This window comes from Protopterus annectens, chromosome 4.part0, assembly GCF_019279795.1.
Source record: "Protopterus annectens isolate FY-2018-M chromosome 4.part0, PAN1.0, whole genome shotgun sequence".
NCBI classification, from domain to species: domain Eukaryota; kingdom Metazoa; phylum Chordata; order Ceratodontiformes; family Protopteridae; genus Protopterus; species Protopterus annectens.
Genome location: NC_056733.1, coordinates 45,217,857 through 45,242,501, shown reverse-complemented (window position 1 = coordinate 45,242,501; position 24,645 = coordinate 45,217,857). Strand labels below are relative to the sequence as shown.

Here is a 24,645-nt window from a genome sequence, read left to right as displayed (position 1 = left end):
GCCAAAGGGGCATTTTATTTGATAACGAGCCTGATGAGTGCAGAATAGTGAGGGACAGGAATGTTTTTGTATGTAGAACAAATCCCCTTTGCTATCAGTTGTGCCAGACAGGAGGACTCCCTAAACACTGTTACAACATAATGATCAAGCAAATGGGGAGTTATCTGCCCATGTTTCAAGGTCTTGCACATCATCCTCATTTGGAGTGTGGTGTCTTCTATACCCTAACCTGGGTGGAAGGTTTGTTTGCCAAATGCAACACTACTGCACTTCAGCATTTTGCGTTAGCCCATTTTCAGACCATAAGCTATTTAACATGTGTAATCTTACTCTGCAGCCTCTGCATGTCAGAAAGGGATTTTGACTGGAACATCCAGTTTGCCAGATTTCCCGGTTTTCAATTTGGAGATCAGAGAAGCATGTCAAATACCAAGTATCCCACTGGCTAACTTTGTGTTCTCTGAGGGTATATCTGCCACTCTCACAGTGTAGATGGTATCTCTCAAGCAGTTAGTTATCAATCTAACTAAATAAGGATCAACTTGGAATGCATTTATCTTGTTGATAATGTTGGCATGTGGTATGGCATAAAATGTCTTGGCAAGGTCAAGATATGCTGTAGGAAGAGCATGAACACTGATAACAACTTACATTACCATTTTAAAAAGAGTTCAGTAGATTCATTAGAAAGGCTCTACCCTTAAAGGCAAACTACTTGGGGTCATGTCTTACAGAAGATTTTTTTTTTTTTTCATCACAGTTTTATGAGGTCACTCTTGTGATGTGACACCACATCTGCTTTGCACCAAACAGAGGACAAAGCTAATGGATAAGTTCAGGTTGAATAGTTGTAGGAATGTTTAGTGCTGTTCCACATGCAGCCTGGTTTGTTATCAGAGCCTAAAGAGGACGTATTTTGTGTGGAGTACTTTTAGCTAGTGTGACAATCGGGAGTCTGAGATCCTTGGGTACATGTGGGTTTTGTATATATACATACAAAAAAAATAATTATATATATATATATATATTGCACTGAATTTGCTTACTAATATATTTGCAATAGTCACTGAATCAGCACAGGCAGTGTCATTATGAATGAGTCCAGAGCACTGTTTATCTCACAATGATGCAAGTAACAGAGGATTTGTAATTATCCTTAGCTTCTAATGCCAGCCTAAGTTCATGGGATACCTGTTTTCCCAATGATATTTCAGTACTTTGGATAACATATTTTTTTTTATAATTTACCTTGATTTGTGCATCTCAAGTTTTGTGAGACATTCTTATGAACCTTTTCCTTTTATTGTACTGTTTATTAGTGCATATAGACCACCAGGTTGGTTTGCACGGTTTATTATAGCAATAACCCATGCCTGGGTGTGGGTAATGCAGGATTTACCCACGGTTGGCGTGGTTCGCCCGAGGAACCAAACAAAGACAACCATGGGTAAATCCCAAATTACCCACACCCAGAAGTGGGTTATTGCTATTATACTATGACATTATTTAAGAAAAGAAATAATTACTTTTCTTAAATAATGGCATTGTATAATGCCTCTTTGCTGCCCTTCCGCAGCTGTCTGGTATCCGCGGCAGTTCTGATGTACTGCGCATGCCTACGCAGTACATCAGAGCTGTGGCCAAGCGGAGAAAGCAAGATCTCCGTTGCTTTTTAGCTATGTTAAATGGGTTTAACATAGCGAGACAGCTTTAAAATAAGCAACGGAGATGTCCGTTGCTTATTTTAAAGCTGTGTCGCTATGTTAAACTCTTTTAACATAGCGAACAGTAAAAGCAACGGAGATCTTGCTTTCTCCGTTGCTTTTTTTTTTTTAAACCTGTCTCGCTATGTTAAATGGGTTTAACATAGCGAGACAGCTTTAAAATAAGCAACGGAGATCTCAGTTGCTTTTTTTAAACCTGTGTCGCTATGTTAAACTCTTAACATAGCGAGACAGTGTTTTAAAAGAGACATATACTAATGGAAAAAGTCCGGGCGACCGGACCTTTTTCCATTAGTACAAGTCGATTTACAACATGCACGCTGGCCAATCAGCGTGCACGTTTTGGAATATTAATGGGGGGGTCATGGTATAATAGTGCATATAGACCACCAGGTTGGTTTGCTCTTATTCCCATTTTTTTTAATTTTCGGCAAAGGCATAGCATAACCAGACAGATGACCACACTGAGGACCATAAAAATAAGCACTTAATTATCCTTCCCGCTGGAATAAACTGTGAAAACAATTTAAAAAAATGTAAAAATGTAAAAGATAAAACCGTTCATCAGATGACAAAATACCTCACTTCCTGCAATTTAAATAAACGGTGCAACCAATGGAGTTCAATGAAGTAGCCTATGCCCCTTCAATATCGGTTTTAAGGGAGCCATGTCATTTAAGCCAGATTGTTTATCAGCCTAAAGATTGGCGAACCATTTCATTTCTGTAATCTCTGTATAATTAAAAAGATCGGAGCCGCAAGTGTTCACTTTTTGTATGTGGAGAACCATAAAAAAAAACTATGCTCTGTGTTAATTTTAATATGTTGCTCTAAGTATTATGCTTAGCATTAAGTCTAATATCTCTTAGATACCGCAATATATGATCCTTCAAAGATCTGTTGGTTTTCCCAACATAAAAAACAAACATCTGGTGCAGGTAGCTAGATTTTTCATTAATCAATATAATTTAGGTTTATAAACCTATTGTGTACTAGGATGTACAAATTCATTGCAAATATTAATGTATTTGCATGCTTTGCATTGTCTGCAAGGGAATGTGCCTACTCTTGTTGATGAGGTATTTTGCTTCTGTAGCTCATTCATCCCCTTGCATAGCAACCATTTCAAGTTTTTTGTTGTTTTTGAAGCAAAAAGATGGTTCATTGCCAGCTCTCTTTTTAATATTGTCATCAATCAGGAGAATTTCCAACTACTCCTGATAATCTGACAGCTTATTCTTATTGCTGCTGTAAGTCATCACCACCCTCACAGTATTCTTCTTCTGCGATGTCCATATATTAACCTCACTGCAGGCTTCCGAATACCAGGGTTGCCCCCTTCCGACTCATTTCTCGTTGCATTTACTGCCTTTTTGAACTCCATGTCTGTATATCCACGCATCCTCAGTTGTATTAATTTGTCCACTTCCTTGTTATAAACATAATCATTGGTGCAGAGCTCAGAAGTTCTCAAACATTGACTCTTCACTATGTTAGGAATGATGAACCATCTTTTTGCTTCCTAATACACAAAGGGTTTATAAACTTAAATTATATGCGGACTGTCTAACAAAAAATGTTATCTAGCTATCTGCACCAGAAGCTCATGTTTTTATGTTGGAAAACCAACAGATCTTTGAAGGATCGTATATTGCAGCATCAAAGTGACATGAGACTTCATCCTAAGCATAATGCTTTAGCGCAACATACAGAGCATACTTTTTTTGTTTTATGGTGCTCCCCATACAAAAAGTGAACCCTTGTAGCAGCGATCTTTTTAAATTACACAGAAGCTACAGAAATTAAATGGATCGCTGATTTTCAAGCTGATAAACAACCTGGGGTAAATGGCATGGTTCCGTTAAAACCAGTATTGAAGGGGCATAGGCTCCTTCACTGAACTCCATCGGTTACAATTGTTTATTTAAATTGCAGGAAGCGATGTATTTTGTGATCTGATGAATGGTTTTACCTGAAAGCGCTCCTCTTTTACATTTTCTTAAATTGTTTTTACAGTTCTTTATCATTCCCACTGGAATAAAAGTGTTTGTTTTTATGGTCCTCAGTGTGGTCGTCTGGATGGTCAAGCTTTGCCTTTGTTGGATATTGTTCTTTCATGCCAGACCTTTAGTGTTGCTCAGAGAGTGTTCGTTTTTTGTTTAATTTTGGTAAGAAGTGACAGCTTTACAGTTTGATATGCAAATGCAGAATTTATATGCAAAACTACTAGCTTGGTCAACATTTTGGGTTTCAGAGTTATATGTGCACTTTCAGACTTCATCATTAAGGTTGTATGTGTCAAGTCTTTAAATATTCTAATACTTGCACCTGATGGCTTAGGGATTTTGGAAGAGACCAGTGGGACAGTGCTTACAGGTGAAACATTTGTAAGGACCAGATAAAGAACATTACATCCTCTGGTGGGTTCTTTGACCATTTGATCCAGGAAATTATTGTGTATGAAACAGAAGGCATTCCACTTGTTGCAAATGCCTGATGAATGTTTGATTAATATTGGGGAAACTGAACATCAGACCTTTTGCTTGCAAGGCTAATTAATGTATTAACCAGTACACCACAGAACTATGGGAGCAGCAAAAACTTTAGCAGAAGCTCTGGAATGACAAGTGTAAGAAATCACAGGATCACAGGAATCCTTGGCAAAGCAATTAGGGCCATGCAGCAGTTCATCCCATGCTGACACACTGGATGCCTCTTGAATGGCACTAGTCATCTGTCCAGTTGTTGAAATCCCTCATCTTTTCCCTTGTACCTTGTCATCATTCTATCTAGGGTAGGATTCCAGTCAGTAACAGTGCTTTTCCTGCATTTGTGTTATGCACAGAGAGCTCGGAAATGTCCCCCTGTATAGCCCTTAGGGTTTTGCACACCAGGTCATTTACACACACATGGACAACCACCAAGTCAAAGACATACCTGTTCAACTTTACGGACCGTGAGATGTCAGAGATTTTGGCACCTGAAAGACAACCCACTGTCACCTTATTTTTGTCCAGCCTTGTGAGAGTATAATCTATATGTCTTACTATGGAGTCAGTTACCAGCATTTTTATTAGCAAAGGGTTTAAGCATACTTGGGCTGAGGTACCTTTTTTCTGGTGTCTCCTCAAGAATTGGGGAGTTATCCAGACAAGGATAAATCTGAACTCAGTCTTCTGTGTACAAATAATAGAGCAGACATTCAGTAAGTATCTTCGTCAGAGGAGAAAAGTCCAAAACGCAAGGCAGCACATATTTTAGAAGTGCTTACACTCAGCATTACAAATTTCCCCTTGTCAGTTCAAAGGTGAAGGTAACACATCAAGTCTATAGAGGGAGATCCTGATGGAGGTGATGCAAAATAATCCAAGTTAACATCTTTAACTTCTTTGTTATTATAAACTTGCTCAGGTTAAACAGTTCTTAAACAACTTCATGTTCAAGTCCAACAAATACCTTTAGTACAAACCTTGTACTTGTTCGATCTCCGGTTTTCGGATACCAAAACCAGGAGACTTCGAAATATTTACACAGCCAAGGGGATGTTTTGGAGCAAGAGGGACTGGGGCTTTGTAGTACATAGTAAAGCTTTGCAGCAGACTACTCACACCCTTGAGTCTACTCACAGGTCCATAAGAAGTACAAAGACAATCCATTTTCTTTTTGTACTGCATGAGAAAGGAATGGATGATGAATGTTGATGAGGGCCTACCTCATAAATGTCAGGAGGAGGATCTGTCCTGACAGATGGTAGTAGACTATTACTGCTGTTACCTACTGTAAATGCACAAGTTTTTTGCTACTCGGTTTACCTGCTATAAAGAGACAGCGTTTTGAAAAGTAATCTCCACTGTATTTAAGAACAGCCAGGTGAAATATCTTAACATTATGCATTGTTTTCCCCCCTTTTGCAACACTTACTGCAGAATTTTCTGAGATCGTGAGTTAAAGAAAAGTCTCATCACATGAAGCATTCAGGATCCTATCTTTAATAGTAATATATACATACATACACACACACACACACTTATCTACATACACACATACACACATACACATATACATACATACACACACACACTCACTGAATATAATTGCTATAAAACTGAGCTTTATGACATCATAAGCACATTAGTCATGTGTGATCCAACTTTATCAGCAGTTTGTATAAACTTGTAATCACCTTAACCAATTCATTAACTACTTCAAAATTTCAGGCCGACAGTGGACCAAGATGGTCTGGAAACTGAAAATCTGTCAACCATTTTTTTTAATAAAAAATATTAAAAAAATCCTGCTTTTCTTGTCTGCTTATGTCTTTAATGCCAAGTATTGCCTGATCCCATATGAAACTAATTCAGTTGCTGCCAGGAGAGCCAGCAACTTCCGACAGAGATAACTATGCTCCTCAAAACAGTCTATAAAATCAGCAGGGCTTTTTAAAAGAATGTGATATGACATCTAGCTTCTGTCCCACTGGAAGGTTATTAAAAATCGATAGAAGGGTGCAATAACCAGAAGTTTAGGTTGATCAAAAGTTTACTATATCTTTGCTGCAAGGATAAAGAACCATCATGAAAAGTCATGCCTACACTAGGGGACCCTAAAGGCAAACAGCTCTCACTATCATTTTGTGTACCATAATACATACGGAGGGAATCTGATTACTGTACGCATGTAATTTCCTTCATTTTCAGTTTCTGATAAAAGGTGGAGGAACACATACCCTTATGTCATGTCCCAGAGAAGCAGAACATTTTGGTCAAAAATTGAGGCAGCCTTTTGTACCAAATTGAACTACTGCTACCCTATTCATTTACAGTTATGTATCTTGCGATAATATAGAATTATTTTACTTTATAATTAAATTATATTTATCCCAAGGTTCTGTGCTGGGAACTGCCCTGTTTAGCATCTACTTTCCTGAAGTAAAAGTCAATACCAAAGGGCTCTGGCTGACTAAGTTTGCAGATGAGGGCAAGTTAGGAGCAGTCATTGAATCTCTAAATGACTTAGCCATCCTGCAGGAAGGTTTGTCTCAAATAAGTGGTGTCAAGATTACAGTCAGAAGTTAAATGCCAAAAATGCATTACTGTATGCTTTGGAAAGTCATCTACCCCGGAGAACTTCCACATTGACAATATGCCGTTAAGTGTTGACCCAGTTGTTTGGGATTTAGGAACTGATGTGGACAGTGTCCTAACTTTTGACCAACATGTGTCTGTTGTAAGGAAGTCCTTTTACACTGTGCAGCTTATAAACAAAGGGATTGTGTATAGATCTAGGGATATCATTCCCCTTTACTCCATCCTCGTTAGGCTCATCATTGAATATAATGCCCCCTTTGGCATGTATCTGTCCAGACACATGCAGCTGAAGACCCACAGAGATACCTTAAAAAAGGGCAAAAAACCTAAACAACATTTCCTACACAGACCGACTAAAGCCCTGTCACTATAGTCAGTCTCCCACATTCTTGCTAAGAGGTGACCCGTGTTTGGTATACAAGGCATCCCATGACCCATTACTGGTGGATACTGCAAATTAGCAAGTCAAATGGCATCAGAAATAGTTGGTCTAGGGATCTGAATCTTATCTGCAACATCAACAGAATGGTTTGGAGTGACAAGTATATTTCGCAGAGGATACCCACTGTTATGGAACAGACTCCCCACCCACATTAAAATGGACATGGATGAACTTTGTTTAAAGCGCATGACTGCACCCTGTACTATTAATGGACATATGCACTTCCTAAATGCTTTATCACATGCATGGGTCCCCACAAATTATCTATGGTATAATCCCACTTACTCTCCTTAGGGGTAATATATAATTATCTACCATGGGGTAATAATTAATTATCTACCATGGGATGAGTAAGGCCAGTCTATAACCACATGGGAGCAGGTTATTTTGAGCACAAAAAGGGAAACTGGCTATGGTTAAAATAGCCTGCAGGGGCAGCTAACCTAGTACTTACCTATAAACCTATTATAATCTATGAATATAGGTTCTTGTGACATTTGGAAAAATGAAATTCAACTCTCTGGTCGGTAGACAGAAGTACAGGTTAGTTTTTGTTCAGATATCTGCCCAACAGTGTCTACATCCTGGATGTCTCCACCAACAGTTTTGGAAAATAGGTCTGAATGAAGACAGAAAAACAGCCGTTTCTAGAGCCAAACCATGTAGAATGTCAATTACTAACCCAGACAACTGAAAAGTAACTTTCTGAGAAGGAGTTTTTATTCATTCTTTGATGCCCACTTTTTCCAGTTAAACGTACTATAGCAGCTGCAGCCTATCCAGGAACTCACTGGGTGCAAGGCAGAAACACTAATCCTTGATAGATCATGTCTAGCATGGGAGACACACGCAGGCTAACAAAAGGTTTGACAATTCAACTACAGCATGCATTTGGGATATGGGAGGAAAACAGCAGCACCTGTCTAAATCCCATGTGGACAAAGTCAGGACATGCAGACTCCATAATGAGGGCATCCTTGTGCTATCAGGTAGCAATACTAAGTAATATAACAGAGCCCCCCTCTCCCCCAGTTTTCAACTAAATCTATAAATGCTTTGCACTACACACAACAAGAGTCACAACCATCTCTTGTCCTTTAGATTCCTGTGAAATAGTAAGGGGCACTAGAAGAATTCAAACATGGCACATCTCAGGGAGAGGGTGGACAAGCTAAACAGACCTTTTTTTAAATACCCCAGTGCCTGCCAAACATCTGAATCCACTTCCTGGTTAGTTTTCAAGTCACAGGCGTAAATACAAAACTGTAGCATCAAAAACATCTATTACTAAACCATGAATGCCACAAACACAAAAGTACCACAAATAAACCTAAAAACAAAAACACTAAAATGTAACTAAACATAATGTTCCAAACAAAGTTATTTTGTCCCTACCCCTTATTTAAAGGATCTATATCACGTTGTTGAAGTTTTACAACTTCGAACATTATATGTTCGAAGTTGTAAACCTTCAAAAACCTAAAAAAAAATAAATAAATTACCTGGAGGATGTAAGCAGGTGGGGGGGGGGCAAACCTCCCGCACCCCCCCACTCTTTAAATATACCAACTCCGAGACCGCACTACAGTGCAGTACAGTGCGGAAAGGAAAGATTTGTCTTTCCTACACTGTAGCGCTATCTTGGAGTTGGTATATTTAAAGAGCGGGGGAGGGGACAGCCCCCCACGTGGGAGGTGCAGGGGGGCTTGCCCCCCTGCTTACAACAGTCAGGTATGTTTTTTTATTTATTTATTTTAAGTTTTCGAAGTTTTACAACTTCAAACATATAGGCTTGACCATATAGCGTTCGAAGTTGTAAAACTGACAACGTGATATAGACCCTTATTTAAATAATATTAATTCCATGGTTACACAACCAAAAAGAAAAGAAAGGGCAAACAGTTTCCATATGCCCAAAATTTCCACTCACACACAACACACACCACAGCAGTTTAAGACAAGCTATTCCACAGTACAGGCCACACAGCAACATGCACATTTCCAACCATGTACATAATATGGATGCAGGACACCAATGCATGCTTAAGTTGGTGTGCATGTCCAAGTTGCATTAACCTTGTTATAATACCAAGTTTTACTATGTGTACCCAATAAAAGTGCAAGGATTGTCAACGGTGGTCCTCAAGAAGAGTGATAGACCTCCATTTCCCAGAAGTCACAACAAAGGATTTTGAAAAAGGAAACCTGAAAAAAAGAGGGGAAACATCAGTGGTCTCTGGAAACAAAAGCACTAGAATGACTGACCAAAACAAGTAGAAACCAGCTTCCTAGAAAATAGAATTTTTACATTCATTTAATCTTTGGTACCTATTTTATCAAGTTCAAAGTACCAGTGGGATGCAGCCTATCCTTGCACAACGAATGTAATCCTTGACAATAGTAGCTTTACTGAAATTGTTCTTCAAAGTCTATTGAAAGTACTGGCCCCTATCAAAAAGCACTTGTAACACACTCCCATTTGCCAACTCTGTAAGGAGGTCCTCATCAAGGCAGCCATCAGGGATTTTTCCCATATGCCCAACTTTTCTCATCACTCACTCCACAATAGCTTGACACTAGCTAACCCACAACACAGGTGCCACAGCAGGACATACATACCCGCACATGAACAATCTCTGGCTACAGTGCACCACTGAGTAGGTAGAGATGCACAGGGCCTTTGTTTTACCTTTATCATAACCCCTGGTTTTATCACTGACGCTTTTTAAAGTCAGCAGATTTCCTGAAAGAGTGAATGTAAGTACCTCAGAAACCCACCCCCTCCACTTTATGAGATACAGTGATCTTAGAAAAGCTACATGTAAGTAGTGGGGGTATATGGGTTGCAGCTACACACATGGGGATGGAGGAAGGCATCATCAGCTTCAAAAAACAGTTTAAAGGTCCAAAAATAACTTTGGGAATTGATATATATGTATTTGTATGGGTCTACTTTATTTGGTCAAAAATGATTTCAGGCAGCCCACTTCACTGAAAGCTCATTTGGTCTAAAATAAAATATAGCCCCTGCCCCACTGCAGTGCAACCCTGGAGTGAGAATAATAAGTAAGGGGGGTGTGGGAGGGCACAGGCCCCCCACATTGGGGGGTGTGGGGTGCATAGCCTTCCACATAATTGTAGTGTATTCACTGTTATATGAAGGTGTATCCATTAAAAACACAATGATATATGTTTGGTGAAAACTACTTGCAAAATGTGGGGGGGTTGTGCCCCCACACTCCCCCTTACTTAATATTCTCACTCCAGGGTCGCACTGCAGTGGGGCAAGGGCTATATTTGATTTTTGACCAAATTAAATTCGACCAAATGAGCTTTCAGTGAAGTGGGCTGCCTGAAATCATTTTCGACCAAATAAAGTGGACCCATATGTATATATAACTAACTATATATATATATATATATATATATATATATATATATATATATATACACACATATATATATATATATATATATATATATATATATATATATATATATATATATATATATATATATATATATATTTTTTTTTTTTTTTTTTTTTTGTTTTTTTTAAACTGGTGTCAGACTTTAAGTTTCCAAAGTGTTTGGTCTTGTGCTTCTAACAGACGCAGGCTACTACAGGGTGTCAGTACTTGCAGCAGATCCACCCACCATCCAGCCCTCCAGGATGTTTCTTTCTCACTCCCAGTCTCTCTCCTACCCTCACCCCCACCCCCGGCTCTGGTTTTCCAGCAACCAGGCCCATACTGATCCTAGGTCATTTAGATTACAGTTACAACTTTTACCTCTCTACACCACCAGACCCTGTCAACAGACTGTATGGTTAACATGAATACCTAACTAGTTATGTAAGCATAATCATACATTGGTTATGCAAATTAGTGAATTTTGATTAGTTACTGAACTGCAGTAGACTGGGCACAAATATTTTCACTTATTTCTATATTTGCCACAGGATAAAAAAATCTCAGTTCTTATGATTATTAGAAATACGTGTTTGATAATAAAGCAATCCACATCAGTCTAATATTGGGTAAATATCATTGGTATGTTAACTCTTTCAGGAGAAGAATTATGCCATTCATTGTTTGCAATTGGGCAAGATCACATTTTCAGTTTAGAGTGGGGGAACTCTGTAACAAAAATGACACACTGGATTAGAGAGACAAGACGAACAAAAATAGTAGTGTATATATATGAATGATGTGACTGAGATTAACTATGAAATCTACCAGCAGCATACATACAATAAAAATCTCGACACTATTAAAGAGTTTAAGCTAGCAAATATATAATGGTATCAAGAATCCAATCATCCACATTGGAGCACTCTATACTGAATACAGGGTGATTCTGATTTTGTCTCACTCATAAGAGGAGATTTAGTTGCATTTATGAACAGCTTCAGTTTGTTATCTTTCCAATATCAGGTGAAGTGTTAAATTATTTGAAAAGTTAGTAACACTGTCAGTTTTACTTTTTTTTAACTTCAATGCAGCCCATTTTCAGTTGAGGCAATGTATCACACTCTGGTTACAGTTGCACAGTAGCAAATGTCAGCTGAAAGAATCAAACCCAGGACCACACAATGACGCTAAGTAATCAGTAGTTTACAGCCTTAATCCACTGTGCTAAAACTGTATGGAATATCTATCCTTCAAGCCAGGAAGAAAACTTCCTCGGCATTCTGCTGGTTTAAGTTCTTCATTTTCAGAAGCACTGTGGAATTACAGGTCGACATTTTTGGTTAAAGCACTGAATTTAGATGAACGGGTTTCTGGTAAGTGAGGCTGCACTACATTATTTAAAAATCACAAAGAGTAAAGGCGTCTCTGCTTTCTTTTCAAATATAATATTCCTTTAAAATTTCTCGACTGTCTCAAACAGTGCACAGCAATGGAAGTGAAGTACTTTAGAGGGGTATAAAGTCTGGGACTCAAAAAGATCCTTACAGTAGATCTAGGCTGCTGGAAGCAGCAGGATTTAGAAAAAAAACATGACAGAGCAGTACATAGCTGCTTCTAAACTGCAACATGTCCACAGTCTTACTAATTACAAAAGCAAACCTTTGCACTCTCGCTCTTCAAAGATTACACGAACTTCTGCTGTTAGAAAAGTAAGATACAGAAAAGACAGAAGTGCATGAATGTGTCCTTGGATTTTTGCTGTAACGCCTTTGAAAGAAATAGGCAATACACCACTGGGTCCTGGCTGCTCTTTAGACACATGGACTTGAAAGTGAAAATCCCACTGCAAACTCATTACCAAATAATGACCATTCTGAAACCTCAAGTCATTCTTAAGGAGAGTGATTTACACTTGGCGAGATTAATCAAGGATCAAAATGAGCATTAACGTGTGTGTGTGTGTATCTCTCTACATAAATATGCACAACAGTACAGAGATGCTACTTCATACTTCTTTGTTGTCACTAAGAAAACATGCACTACTGGATGCACCCATTTCCAGGGATGCAACTCTAAATGTTTTTGTAGCAAGGACTACCCATATCCAGGAAAGAAGTCAGGGCAATCCCCAGCAGAAATTTACAGTTTCCCATCATCCAGGATGCACTTAAACCGGATCATGGAGGTGCTCTGCTTGATATGGACTGGAAGCCTATTCCAAAAGAGTGGCAACATCTGAGAGATTCTCTCTCTTTCCAGCAGGTCCTGTTTATATCGCAGGCAAGACTGAGGTCCCTGAAATGGGTGACTAGTCCCATTTGATTTATAGATATGCAGCATTTCCATTAAATTTGGGTCAGGGATAGCCTTGTAATTCAGGCACAATTCGCCTCTAATACACTACTGAGTACAGTGACAGTGACTTCAGTCTGTCCGTAAACGACGTGCTAGAAACCTTGAATTTTCTTAGTTAGAAATTTCTGAGGTCTCTCGAGTTGCTGCAGGTGCCTGATGCGGTACATACCAAAGGGAGCATTATAAATCAATAATAAGACTGAGGAGAAACAAGCACAGGGGAATTATAACCTCTTTTGCTCTTGAGACGATGCCTTTGCTAATCAGGTGAGCGAGTGTAGACACATAGTGGTCAAAGCTAAGGTCACAGTCTACTTCTATTCCCAGGTCTCTCACTACTGAACTAGTACTTAGGTTATTATTGTTTATTTTATAATCAGCAGGGACATTGTTTTTACTGAAGAGAATGATGATGCATTTAGAATTTGGTTTAATACCATGGCTTTGGCACCAATCATTGATCTGTGTAAGCCCCTTTTGAAGTACGCTGACATCACTAGGGGATACAATGATAACACCTAATTTGCAGTCATCCACAGACTTGGTTAGCCACAGCCTCTCTGTTTTCGCCTGGACCTCTGAGAAGTATATGCCAAACAAGAGGGGAACCAGCACTGACCCTTGTGGGACCCCACTAGTGACAGGTCTGTTGGTCTCCCACTTTGAGTGTTGTCAATCTGTGAGGCAATTTGCAACCCACCTGAAAACATAGTGGTTGATATTCTAGTGTCAAAGGCCTTGGGCAAGTCGAGCCAGACAATGGTAAAGCTACACACAGCCTATGGCTCTGGTCACATTCTTGAAGTCCACTAGGTTTTGCATGCATGACCTGCCCTGGACAAAACTAAACTGGGACAGCTCTCCAGGGTTTGGAGGTCATCTATATATCCTTATTTATGAGGTCCATGATGATTCGTTCCATTGCCTTACAGATGAAGCTGGTTAAACATATGGGTCTAGAGTTACCTGGGTTGACTGCCAAACCATGTGGAGGAGGATAACAGTCGCTGTTTGACATTCTGTGGGGACAAAGCCAGTACTCAGGCTGTGGTTGAATAGAGTGCTTAATGGCGTAACTAGCTCGTTAGAGAACATTAAGAACGCAGACCAGAATGCCATCTAGTCCCATGCAGGATGTGCTCTTAACCCACGAGAGAACATTGATTATTTGCTCTTTGGAGATGCAGGGAGGAGGAGGGGATAATGAAGAGGTGGTTTATGGTATGCTTGGGGAGGATGGGAGGGAATTTTTCCCAAACCTATCTGCTAGCAGGTTTGCAATATCTGCAGGGTCAGTATGTGTGATGCCATCCACAATTTCACCACACATCTGAGTCCTACTTTTTAGGATGCAGACGTACCTGAAGAAAGCCTTACTGTTACCCTGGGCTATGGCTGCTAAATTTTTCTCACAGTTGCTCTTTGAAGATTTTACAAGTCATCTTATTTGCTTGCTTAGGCTGAGGACGGTGCTCTTCCAGTTCTGGGATCTCACTTAACTCTCGCTTTCTCACTTATTGGATAATTTATTAATGATAGACATCCACCAAGATGGTTTGTTTTTCCTTGAGGATCTTGCTTTAATCTTATCCAGCACAGCTGTGTCTACACATTTGTGTAGATGTTTATAGAGGGCATCAGTGTATACCTTAATACAGCCGTCAATGCCATCTGTGGAAACTGGAGCTTGGAAGTCAATTATACCTTCCCTTAGGAGGTTATAGTTAGCTTTGGTGAAGTATTTTAGCCTGACTTCTCCTTTGGGGAGTTCTGGTGCTATTGCTACTTCAAAATGACAGATTTATGGTTGGATTTAACCAGTGTGGGTCCTACATTTGAGGCATTACATCGGTCACTCATATTGGTGAGGACCAGTTCTAGAATACTGGAGCCCCTTGTGGGGTGGTGCACTATTTGTTACAAGGCACTTCAGTTAAAGTCCAGGAACTTTTGTGCGAGTGAGTTTGGGCTCATAATTTTCCCAATTAATGGAAAGATAAATAAAGTCACCCATGAATAGGGTGTTAGGTTGTACCTTAACTGTAAAAGCACCACTCCACGAACCAACTCACCAAGGACAGAAAAAACACACTGAACTGGAGAAACGGTCACCATTCACTGTGTTCCTAGTACTTCGGCATCAAGCCTTCCAGGGAAAAATCATGCACAAGAATGGTGTGCTTTATGTACATTTCACTACATTCATTATTCAATTCAATTATACAATAATTGATCAATTAATCAGTGAGTCAAGAAAGTTAAAGTCTAATGTGCATCCTGAACAATAAAGTACTTCAGAATCATTTAAAGTGCATCAAAACATATAAAGTGCAACCCTTGCATTCCTATTGCATTTAACATTATAAATTTAAGAAGTTCATACAAAAGCACTTATGCATCTCTAGATTAACAAACACTAAAACATTTTACTCTGCAATGGTTGATCAATTAAACAGTGAGTCGAGAAAATTTAAAGTGCATCCTGAGGAATTAAAATGCTTCAGAAACATTTCAAGTGCATAAACAAAACTTTTAAAATACAAGTTCATACAAAAGCACTTATACATCTCTAGATTAACAAATTCTAAAACATTTTGCCCTACAATGGTTCACAGGCTCATAGGTTCATACTAGGCTATCTGCCTTGGGGCAATTATAAGCCTAGCCCGATTCTGGATGGCTTACACCACCCCTTGATTTGAGTATACTGTGACCTTTTTAAGGTTTAGTTTACTGTGCCTCTGTCTAATAGTGACACGGGAGTAATCCCTGGAACAAACCTACGATCCCCCATCCACCTATCGAGATTCTTCTTGAAGAGATTCAGTGAAGTGCTCTGCCTCACATGAACTGGAATTGGTTGATCAATTAATCAGTAAATCCAGAAAATTTAAATCTAAAGTGCATCCTAAGCAATTAAAGAGCTTCAGAAACATTAAAAGTCCATCAAAAAACTTTTAAAATGCAACCCCTTACATTCCTATTGCATTTATCTTAATTTAAGAAGTTCATGCCAATGCACCTGTACATCTTTAGATCAACAAATACTTAAATATTTTACCCTATACATATAAATCATTCATCCTACATGTCTATGCATTTACAAAATAATGCATACTGAAACATTTCATCCTATACATGTAAATCTAACTCCATATTAAGCCCATGGGGCCATAATGTTCCAAAATTAATAATATATATACTTTCCATCCTTAAAATGCACCCATATTCCATGCCTTGTACTGCATGTTTGTTTAAAAGAGAAAATAATAAACTGCTAGTGTTTCCATTGTGAACAGCGTGGAAATGCTGGGCCACAGGATTATTAAGCCTACCATGCCTCACATCCCCCAAATGCCCCATAATTCTTCTTTTCACCATTCTTCTGGTTTGGCCTATATACCACTTTACAGGTAGACAATCACATCCAATGGCATAAACAACTCCACTGGTACTGCAATTGTAAGATCCCATGGCTAGTAACACAGTAAAAGTGGATGGTGACCGTTTCTCCAGTCGTTCAGTGTGTTTTTTTCTGTACCTTAACTGTCCCAAGTAGGTCTAAATAAGCTGTGCGGGCATCTTGGTTCATGGAAGGGGACCTGTAACTAATGATGACCTGAAGGGAGGTCAGTAACTCCATAGTGTTCTCTTATCTAACCAATCTATAGGTGGAATTATCTTTCATGAAGATAGATACTTCACCTCCTTTAGTTCTCACACCTTCGATTTGCAGTCTGAAAGTATGGAAGGCACTGTAGCCTTGCAAGGCCAGGGTACTTTCTGCAGCCATGGACCAGGTTTCTGTGACTGCACAGACATCAGCATCTTCCAGAGAGAGGAGGGTTTCCAGAGAGTGCAGTTTCTGATTTAAACTCCTAGCGTTTAGCAGCATGACACCTAGTTTCTTTGTGTCTGATATTTTCACATCGGGATTTTTGTTGTTGTGACCTTGCCTAAAAAAGGCATTACGGGGGAGGCAAGTGCCTTAACCAGCAACCGAAAGCCTAGAGGTGCCAGGTGAAGACCATCTCTGGCAAAGCAGCGTAGTCTATCCACCATGTCCTTCCAGGCTAACAGGAACTGGATCCCCTTAGAATGACACCAGGAACTAAGCCAATTACTGAAGTCAATCATTTTCTGTTTATATTGTGGTATTATCCTAGGACAGAGTAAAATACTGATCAAGGGTAGGGACATACCCAGAGCTCAATCATATCTCTCTTCATATAGTTCAGAGAGGTACATCTCATGTCATTCACACCAACATGAACTATGTTGGAGTCATAATGGTACTTGTTTTTGAGAGACACGAGTACATGTGTGATCCAGTGAATCCTTGCACCAGATAGGCAGCTGACCGTAACCTTCTTGTTCAACCTGGTGAGTGGGGCATCTTGGCGAGTGGGGCATCTGTATGTCTCATTACAGAGTTAACTACAACTAAAACATTTGGAATAGTTGCACATTGCCTTAAGGGCTTATTTGGTGAGACACACGTGCTAGTGTTGTGTGTATTGGGTGCAGCATGTTTGTGTTTTGGAAGTCTCTGGTGTTTAGTTTTCTGCAGAGTACCTCTGCATATGAAGGCTTATGTTTTGGGTACATATTACGAACAGGAGTCATGGTGTGTGAGACGACAATCTATTCAGTGTTGCTGTTCTGGGTGCAAGAGAGCAGTGATTCCAGCTTCTTAGTGTAGGAGCACCTCTCACAAATTGTACCAGAGTGATTTAGGAGTAAGGGTTGTTGGTGTACATGAGGCAGTTGCTACACTGCCTCAAAAAGCCCATGTACACAGGCTGGCAGAAGAAACAGAGGGAAATGGGCAGTCCATAATGCAAGGCTTTAACCTGGTATCTCAGCAGATACGGAGAAAAAGATGGGGGTATCAGGCAGGGAGCTATTTTAGGGTGACCAACCTATGGGGTGTACAGTAGGAGGTCTACTAAAGAGGATCTATAGGGTCTGACATTGATAGGCAAGAGGTAAAATCTCTGCTGGGTGGTTCACTGTCACTGAACAGCTGAGAGCTATTCAAGAACTGCTCTGATAGACAGCAGCTGCTTCTAAGAGAAAATACTTCTGTTGGCGCTTTTCCTTCTACAACCACCAAGAGTTACCCCCTCTGCCCAGTGGTGCACTATTCATCAAGAACAAAGCAGCTAATAGAAAGAAACCAATGAAATATCTCAAACTGAGCCCTGAACCAGTAACCTTCAATTACATAGTCCTGCTGGGTGCTTCTGCCACAAGGGCATTGGGGGGGTGGGCTTCTCCAAAAAAGATGTCCTGATTTTTAGTGCTTAATATAAAAAACAGAACTGTATTCAACCGGTCTGAGTCCAATCCAACAGAAGGTCAAAAGGACTACAGAAAAAAGGCAGGCTATATATATATATATATATATATATATATATATATATATATATATATATTTTTTTTTTTTTTTAAATTAAATAAGCAACAGTGTAAAAAGCAGCACAGTTTTTCTTGAATTAATAAAAGCAACAGAATTAAACATCAGAAACATTTCATTTCTTAAATTAAGCAAAAACAGCAGTTGCTATGAAATACAGTCAAAGTGCAACAAACGCAGTAGTAAAATACAATACAGTGCAAAGCAGCAGCAAACTTTTTTCAAACTTCTGAAGGACAATCACAGTTATAAGAGAAGTGCAAAGAAAAAATACTTAGAGCCCTTTTGTGGATTTGCCAGCTCAGAAAGACCAGGTAAACACCTACAGCCACTAGATAAATAATCTCAGTCCTCTAATGTAAAAGCATAGTAAGTGTGTGTCTGGAGTGAAGTGCTACCACAAACAATAATTCTGAACACACAATAGTGATGGGAGTAAGCTCAATGAAGTCCAGTACAACCCATCACTATGCAAAGATGACCAGGAATTTTAGAAAGTACAGTTGTGTAAAATCTGACCATAAGAGTAGATGTCCTTCTCTTCACTGTTGCAGTATTCGGTACAGAAGGGATGTCCCACCCTGGGCAGCCCATCGCTGGACCAGTATAAATAAACTTGAGAGATCTTGTTTGTACCGTACATCACATTTATGCTCCCTGCACAGAACATAGGGCATAAAATGGATGTACGGATGCAACTACCTAGAACTGAATTGTCCAGAAGAAAACAGCTGTCATAGGACAAAGGAGTCCACGCACATTCAGAAGGAAAAAATGCAGAGCAAGCAAGAGGGAGTTGAAAGGAGGAAGCAAATACTGCAACAGTGAAGAGATGGACATCTAATGTTATGGTAAGATTTTACACAACTGTAGTATGACCTTCTACATCACTGTTGCAGTATTCAGTACAGAAGGGAGAGTTAAAAAGCTCAAGAAAAAGAATGGGAGGTGGAAGGCTGAGAAGAGCCCTCAACAAACCCACATGAAATGGTTTCAGCAAAGCCTGCGCTGGCCCTAGAAACAATATCCAACTTATAATGCAGTAAAGATATGCACTGAAGACCAAGCAGCAGTTTCAAGTACGGAACTGGTGTCCAACCCCTAGAAGAAGGCACCAAAACAGGCAACATCCCTAGTGGGATGAGCTCTGACAGAAGCAGACAGAGACTTGCCATGAAAAGAATAAAAAAAAAATAGCCTTAGATATCCAGGAGAAGATGCCTTGCTTAGAAACAGCCATACCTAAAGACCTGGGATAAGAGGAAACAAAATAGTACCTGAGCTGTCTGTGCAAATCTAAGGTATGCAGGACCCTGTCAGTAGCAGACTGCAGAGAAGGGATAAAGGAAGGGAGTTGTGCTAACTGACTCGAGACTATCTTGGACATAAAAGGAGGATTAGTACAGAGAGACACCCTGTCCCTGTGGGAAATAAATAACGAGGAATGGCCATAAGAGTCGGGAGCTCAGAAACCCTGTGAGCAGAAGTAACAGCCAGCAACAAAACAAGTCTTTCAGGTACAGTGTTGCAAAGAAGCAGAACCTACAGGCTCAAATGGAGTAGAGAGTCAATTTTTCCAAAACAAACTTAAGGTCCAAGGAGGAGGAGGAGGAATAGGATTTCTTGGAGGCCTAATATGAAAGAAGTCTTTTAAAAAATTGCTTGACCTCAAAACATGAAGTCAAGAGAGGATTCAAGGGCAGACAAGCAGAATGACTAACAAATAGGCCTTCACAAAAGAATAGACCCAAGTCAGACTGAAGCAAGTCACACAAATAAGACAGGACCAGAGGGACCCCAATGAAAAAGGGTCCTGGTTACCAGCAGCACCAGACTGAAAATCTCCTCCATTGGGACATACAAGATTTTCTGGTCAAGGATTTCCTTGCTTCCTATAAAACTCTGAGCACGTCCTCAGAAAAGAGGTGCCTAAGGGTCAAAACCTTATCTCCCACAATGTCAGTTGCAGAGTGGATAACTGGGGATTGATGAGAGACCCCTTGTCCTGTGTGAGGAGATCCAACCGGTGAGGTAACTTGTGATGAATGCCCCTGGCCAGATACATTAAGAGGGGGAACAAAAGCTGTCTCAGCCAAATGAAGAGCAGGTAAAGCATAAAAAAACCTCTTCCAAGTAATAGGAGAGGCATCCATCTTCCAGGCCAGATGGCATGGCACTCTGGAACAGAAGAGAGGATGTTACCCGTTCAGAAGGGAGGCAAAACGATCTATATGAGGAATACCCCACCGATAGACAATGTCCAGAAACACTTCTCTGTGAAGCAGCTATTCATGAGCCTGTGTTTTGGGCCTGTTCAGAGAGTCTGTCACAAGAAGTGCCATCCTGCAGAGGAGGTAAGATTTCATGCCCCCCTGCTTGCTGATGTACCACATCACTGTAATGTTGTCGTTGTACACCTTCAAGGGGCTCCACAGAGAACATGGGGTGAAAAGCATGAAGGGCCAGAATCAGAGCCCTCACCCTTTTGATGTTGATATGGTCTGATTTCTGATGAGGAGGCCAAAGACCCTGAATCTTTAGATGACCAAGAGATGCCCCCCACCCTATGCCTAATGCATCAGTGAATAGCTTCAGAAGGGACTGGAGGCTGAAAAGGGTGGCCTGGGTCGACAGTGAACTGTTGAATCCACCACTCATCTTCCTTCTTGAGACAGGAAAGGAGAGGTACACTGAAAATCAGAGTGACAATGCTGCAGTCAAACTGACTTGAGGTACCACTGAAACTTTCATATATGCAGTCTAGCAAAAGGAAGCAAAGGAATAGAAGTGGCCATGAATTCCAGGGCCCAAAGAAACTCCCTAGCAGTCAGAAGAAGAGGATGAATGAAAGAAGGCTGTCAACAATACCTTTGGAGGAGGAACAGAGGCCAACATTGGTACCATCTGTATCCTGCATCCCAGATACACATCCTGAGAGGGAGTCAAGACAGACTTTTGGAAGTTGACAGAAACCCCAGACTTTTCAAGAAGAGAGACAGTGAACTGCAGATCCTGCAACAATCGAATAGGAGGAGAAGGCTCCTAAAGTAACAGGTTATCTAAATATGGAAAAATCTGAATGCCTTAGAGCTTGTAGAAAGCAATCACAGGAAGCTGAGCATTTTGTGAATATCCTTGGGGTGGTAGAGAGGGCAGAGGGCAAAACGTAGAGAACTGAAAATGACAGAAAGCCACAGAGAAGCATAAAACTTCCTGAAGAAAGGGCAAATAGGGATATGAAAGTAAGCAGCATTCATATCCAAGGACATCAGAAAAGCCTGAGGTAATATAAAAGAGTAAACAGAGTTTTTAGAGTAAGTATCTGAAAAGGAGAGATCCAAAATAGGTCTCCAAGTACCCTCCTTTCGAGGAACCAGGGACATCATGGAATAAAAACCTCTTCCCACTTTGGGAAGGGGGAAAGTTTGAATGGTCTCTTGGTTCAACAGATGCTAGAGCCTCCAGGACATGAGGAAATAGCTCTAAAAGAGGATGTTGAATCCCAGAAAAAGGAGGAAGAGATTTCCATACCATAAAGTAACCCTGACAGATGACAGAGAGAACCCACGAGTCAGAAATGATGACATATCAATTTGGAAGACAAAGTGGAGCTGAAGGGACAAAGGAACCTGGTCTAAAGGCGATGAATGGTCAAACAGAAACAGGCTTATCAGATAAAGGAGGCTTCTGGACCACAGAAATCTGAGATGCCTTAGCACAGCAGGCCCGCCTCCCACCCTTACAGGCCTGGCGACATTGCCTGAGAAAAGCAGACCTAGAAGTATAATTCCTCTGAAATTTAGGGATAGGAGAGACAAAAACATGTTTAAGGTCTTGCAAGTCTTTGCCTTTCTCTTGAAGAGAGACACACTTCAGCAGCAGCAGTCCCAAAAAAGATGAGTATTATCCAAGGGAGTAAAGGATTCAAACCAATGGCATTCTAACTGGCAGCAAAAGAAGTTCTAGGTAGTTGCAGCTATGCTTCCCTTTTATGCCTTACATTCTGTGCAGGGATCATAAATGTGATGTATGGCACAAACAAGATCTCTTTTAAGCTAATTTATACAGGTCAAGTGTCAGGCTGCTCAGGGTGGACATTCCTTTTGTAAAGGATACTGCAATGGTGATAATAGAAAGACATCAAGAGTTCTTCTATGCCTTCAACAGTAGTCTACCACTGCAAAAACGTCAATAAACAGTGGTCTACTCTCTTTCACACTCCGGAAGTTAGAGCATAAAACGCTCAGAACACATGGAAGAAGTGCCTGGTTTAACATGATGTAGTTAAAAACTAACTAACCTCAAACAATTTCTTACACATCAAAATAAGTGTACCGTGCACATCATCTAAGTGACCACAGAATACACTTACCAACACCTCAACTTTTCATTTTCTACCTCACTCTAACTAAAGAATTATCCACACTGTAAATATATACATAACCCCACAAAAGCACTCACTACTTTGGTTAGTTTCTCCCATACAGCCTTAGATAACTTTTTTATCTTTGTTTTATCTCTGTTGTAAAATCTCTTTCCAAATGTTACACTTTAACACCAAAGTTATGTTGTATTTATTCTTAAGTTAATGTAATGTAAAAATAACCACCATGAACCTTTACATTATATTATATACTCTGTTAATGGAACCCGGGCTGAGCCTGCCATTGGTCATGCCTCTGACCAGTGCTCTACTCTGGCTCATCATACTCTGGCTAACAAACAAATAAACAAAAATATATAAATAAAACACCTGCAGAAATAAATACATACATAAACACCATTTAATGCCGCTGTCCTTTAAAGAATCATAATTTTATGAATGATACAGCCGTTAAGATTTCCTTCTCTCAACCTGGTGATGACAGACACCCAAAACGAGAACGCTTATTAAAAAGACACAAATACTACATTCCTATCATGTACACACAGCAACTATTTTATTCCTTAATAAGAAAGTTAGTAAAAAGTGGGCGTGTATGAATGCACATTTCAGAGGAATAAACAGTCTTTCGTTATCTACTGACTATAAACCTCCTACTTAGTAACATGCCTTTAAAGAAGCAAACAATAAAATTATAAAGAAAAAACTGACAAGTTTTAAAGAAATAAAACTCCCATTGTAAAAGCTATCCTTCCGGAAGATGCAGCTCCTCCAACAGATTATACAAAACTTCTGTTGTGCACAAGGACCCTCTTTGTACAGTTGTAAACTCCGTACCTCTCCCATTTTTGTAACACCGTCTGCTGGCACGCCTCAGCCATATTGACTTCCTGGTGAACATTAATAGTTCCCAAAGTGGACGTCAGTTCCGTTTGTTGTCGGTTCCTACCTTCCTTCTGTTACTATCTTCTGCAGGTTTAGATCGCGTTTCGTTGTTTGTATTTATTTTACTAAATGTCATTGAGAGGGCTGGATCATAGACTATCATAGTAGTTGTAGGGTTGCATTTTCAAATGCTCAACGTGGAGCATTTTCTGCAGAACGTGAGATTGTGCGGACAAAGGATACCCACGGCTAGTGCAAATGACAGAACGTTTACCAGATTAAAAGCTTAGTCTAGTAGAATGCGAGTGCTTATTCGATGTTTAGGTTGCCACCTTTCCAAATGCCCAAAGTGGAACTTTTTGTAGAACGTGAGATTTTGCAGGACAAACCATGCGAACGGCCAGTGCAAAGGACGCGACTTCACTTTTTTGCCAACAAGCTTATTCTTGTTATCATTTCAGTTGCTTCTGCCGTTTCATAATATTTAGATACAAAATAAAAGTTTTATGCAACTATTAAAGAAACGTTAGGAAATATGTTTTGTCTTAATATCTCAGGACATTTGCCATGTTTTTTTTTTCTTTACAGGACACAACTGTCCAAAGTGGGACAGTTAGTAACCATATCAAATTCTTATAACAGGTGTTTCAGATACAAAGTAACAGTTTTATGAAACTTTTAAAGAAAACTTAGGAAATATCTTTAACCCTAAAATCTCAGGACGTTTGCCATTTTTTAGTTTTTTTTTTTTTCTTTTTCAGGACACAACTGCCCAAAGAGGTAATCCTAAGCAGTTGTCTTCAATTGTAATGTCCACAGCTCAGACTTCGACAGCTGGGTGTTGCATTTGACTAGAACCATACTTCTTGACTGCCCAGATTTTTGTCTCATTTTTATGGTTTGTCAAAAAATTGCAAATCTTTGAACACTGATGTC

General features: G+C 39.8%; 1 protein-coding gene across 1 annotated transcript in view; it reads right to left on the bottom strand.

Annotated features, from left to right (window-relative positions):
* LOC122800110 (endonuclease V-like) overlaps positions 1-24,200 on the bottom strand; it is a 319,681-nt gene extending 295,481 nt beyond the window's left edge. The window contains exon 1 of the mRNA XM_044069631.1: positions 23,662-24,200. Coding sequence (XP_043925566.1) covers positions 23,662-23,705 — 44 coding nt within the window. The 5' untranslated portion in view covers positions 23,706-24,200. The remainder of the gene's footprint in view (positions 1-23,661) is intronic.
* Positions 24,201-24,645: the final 445 nt, after the last annotated feature.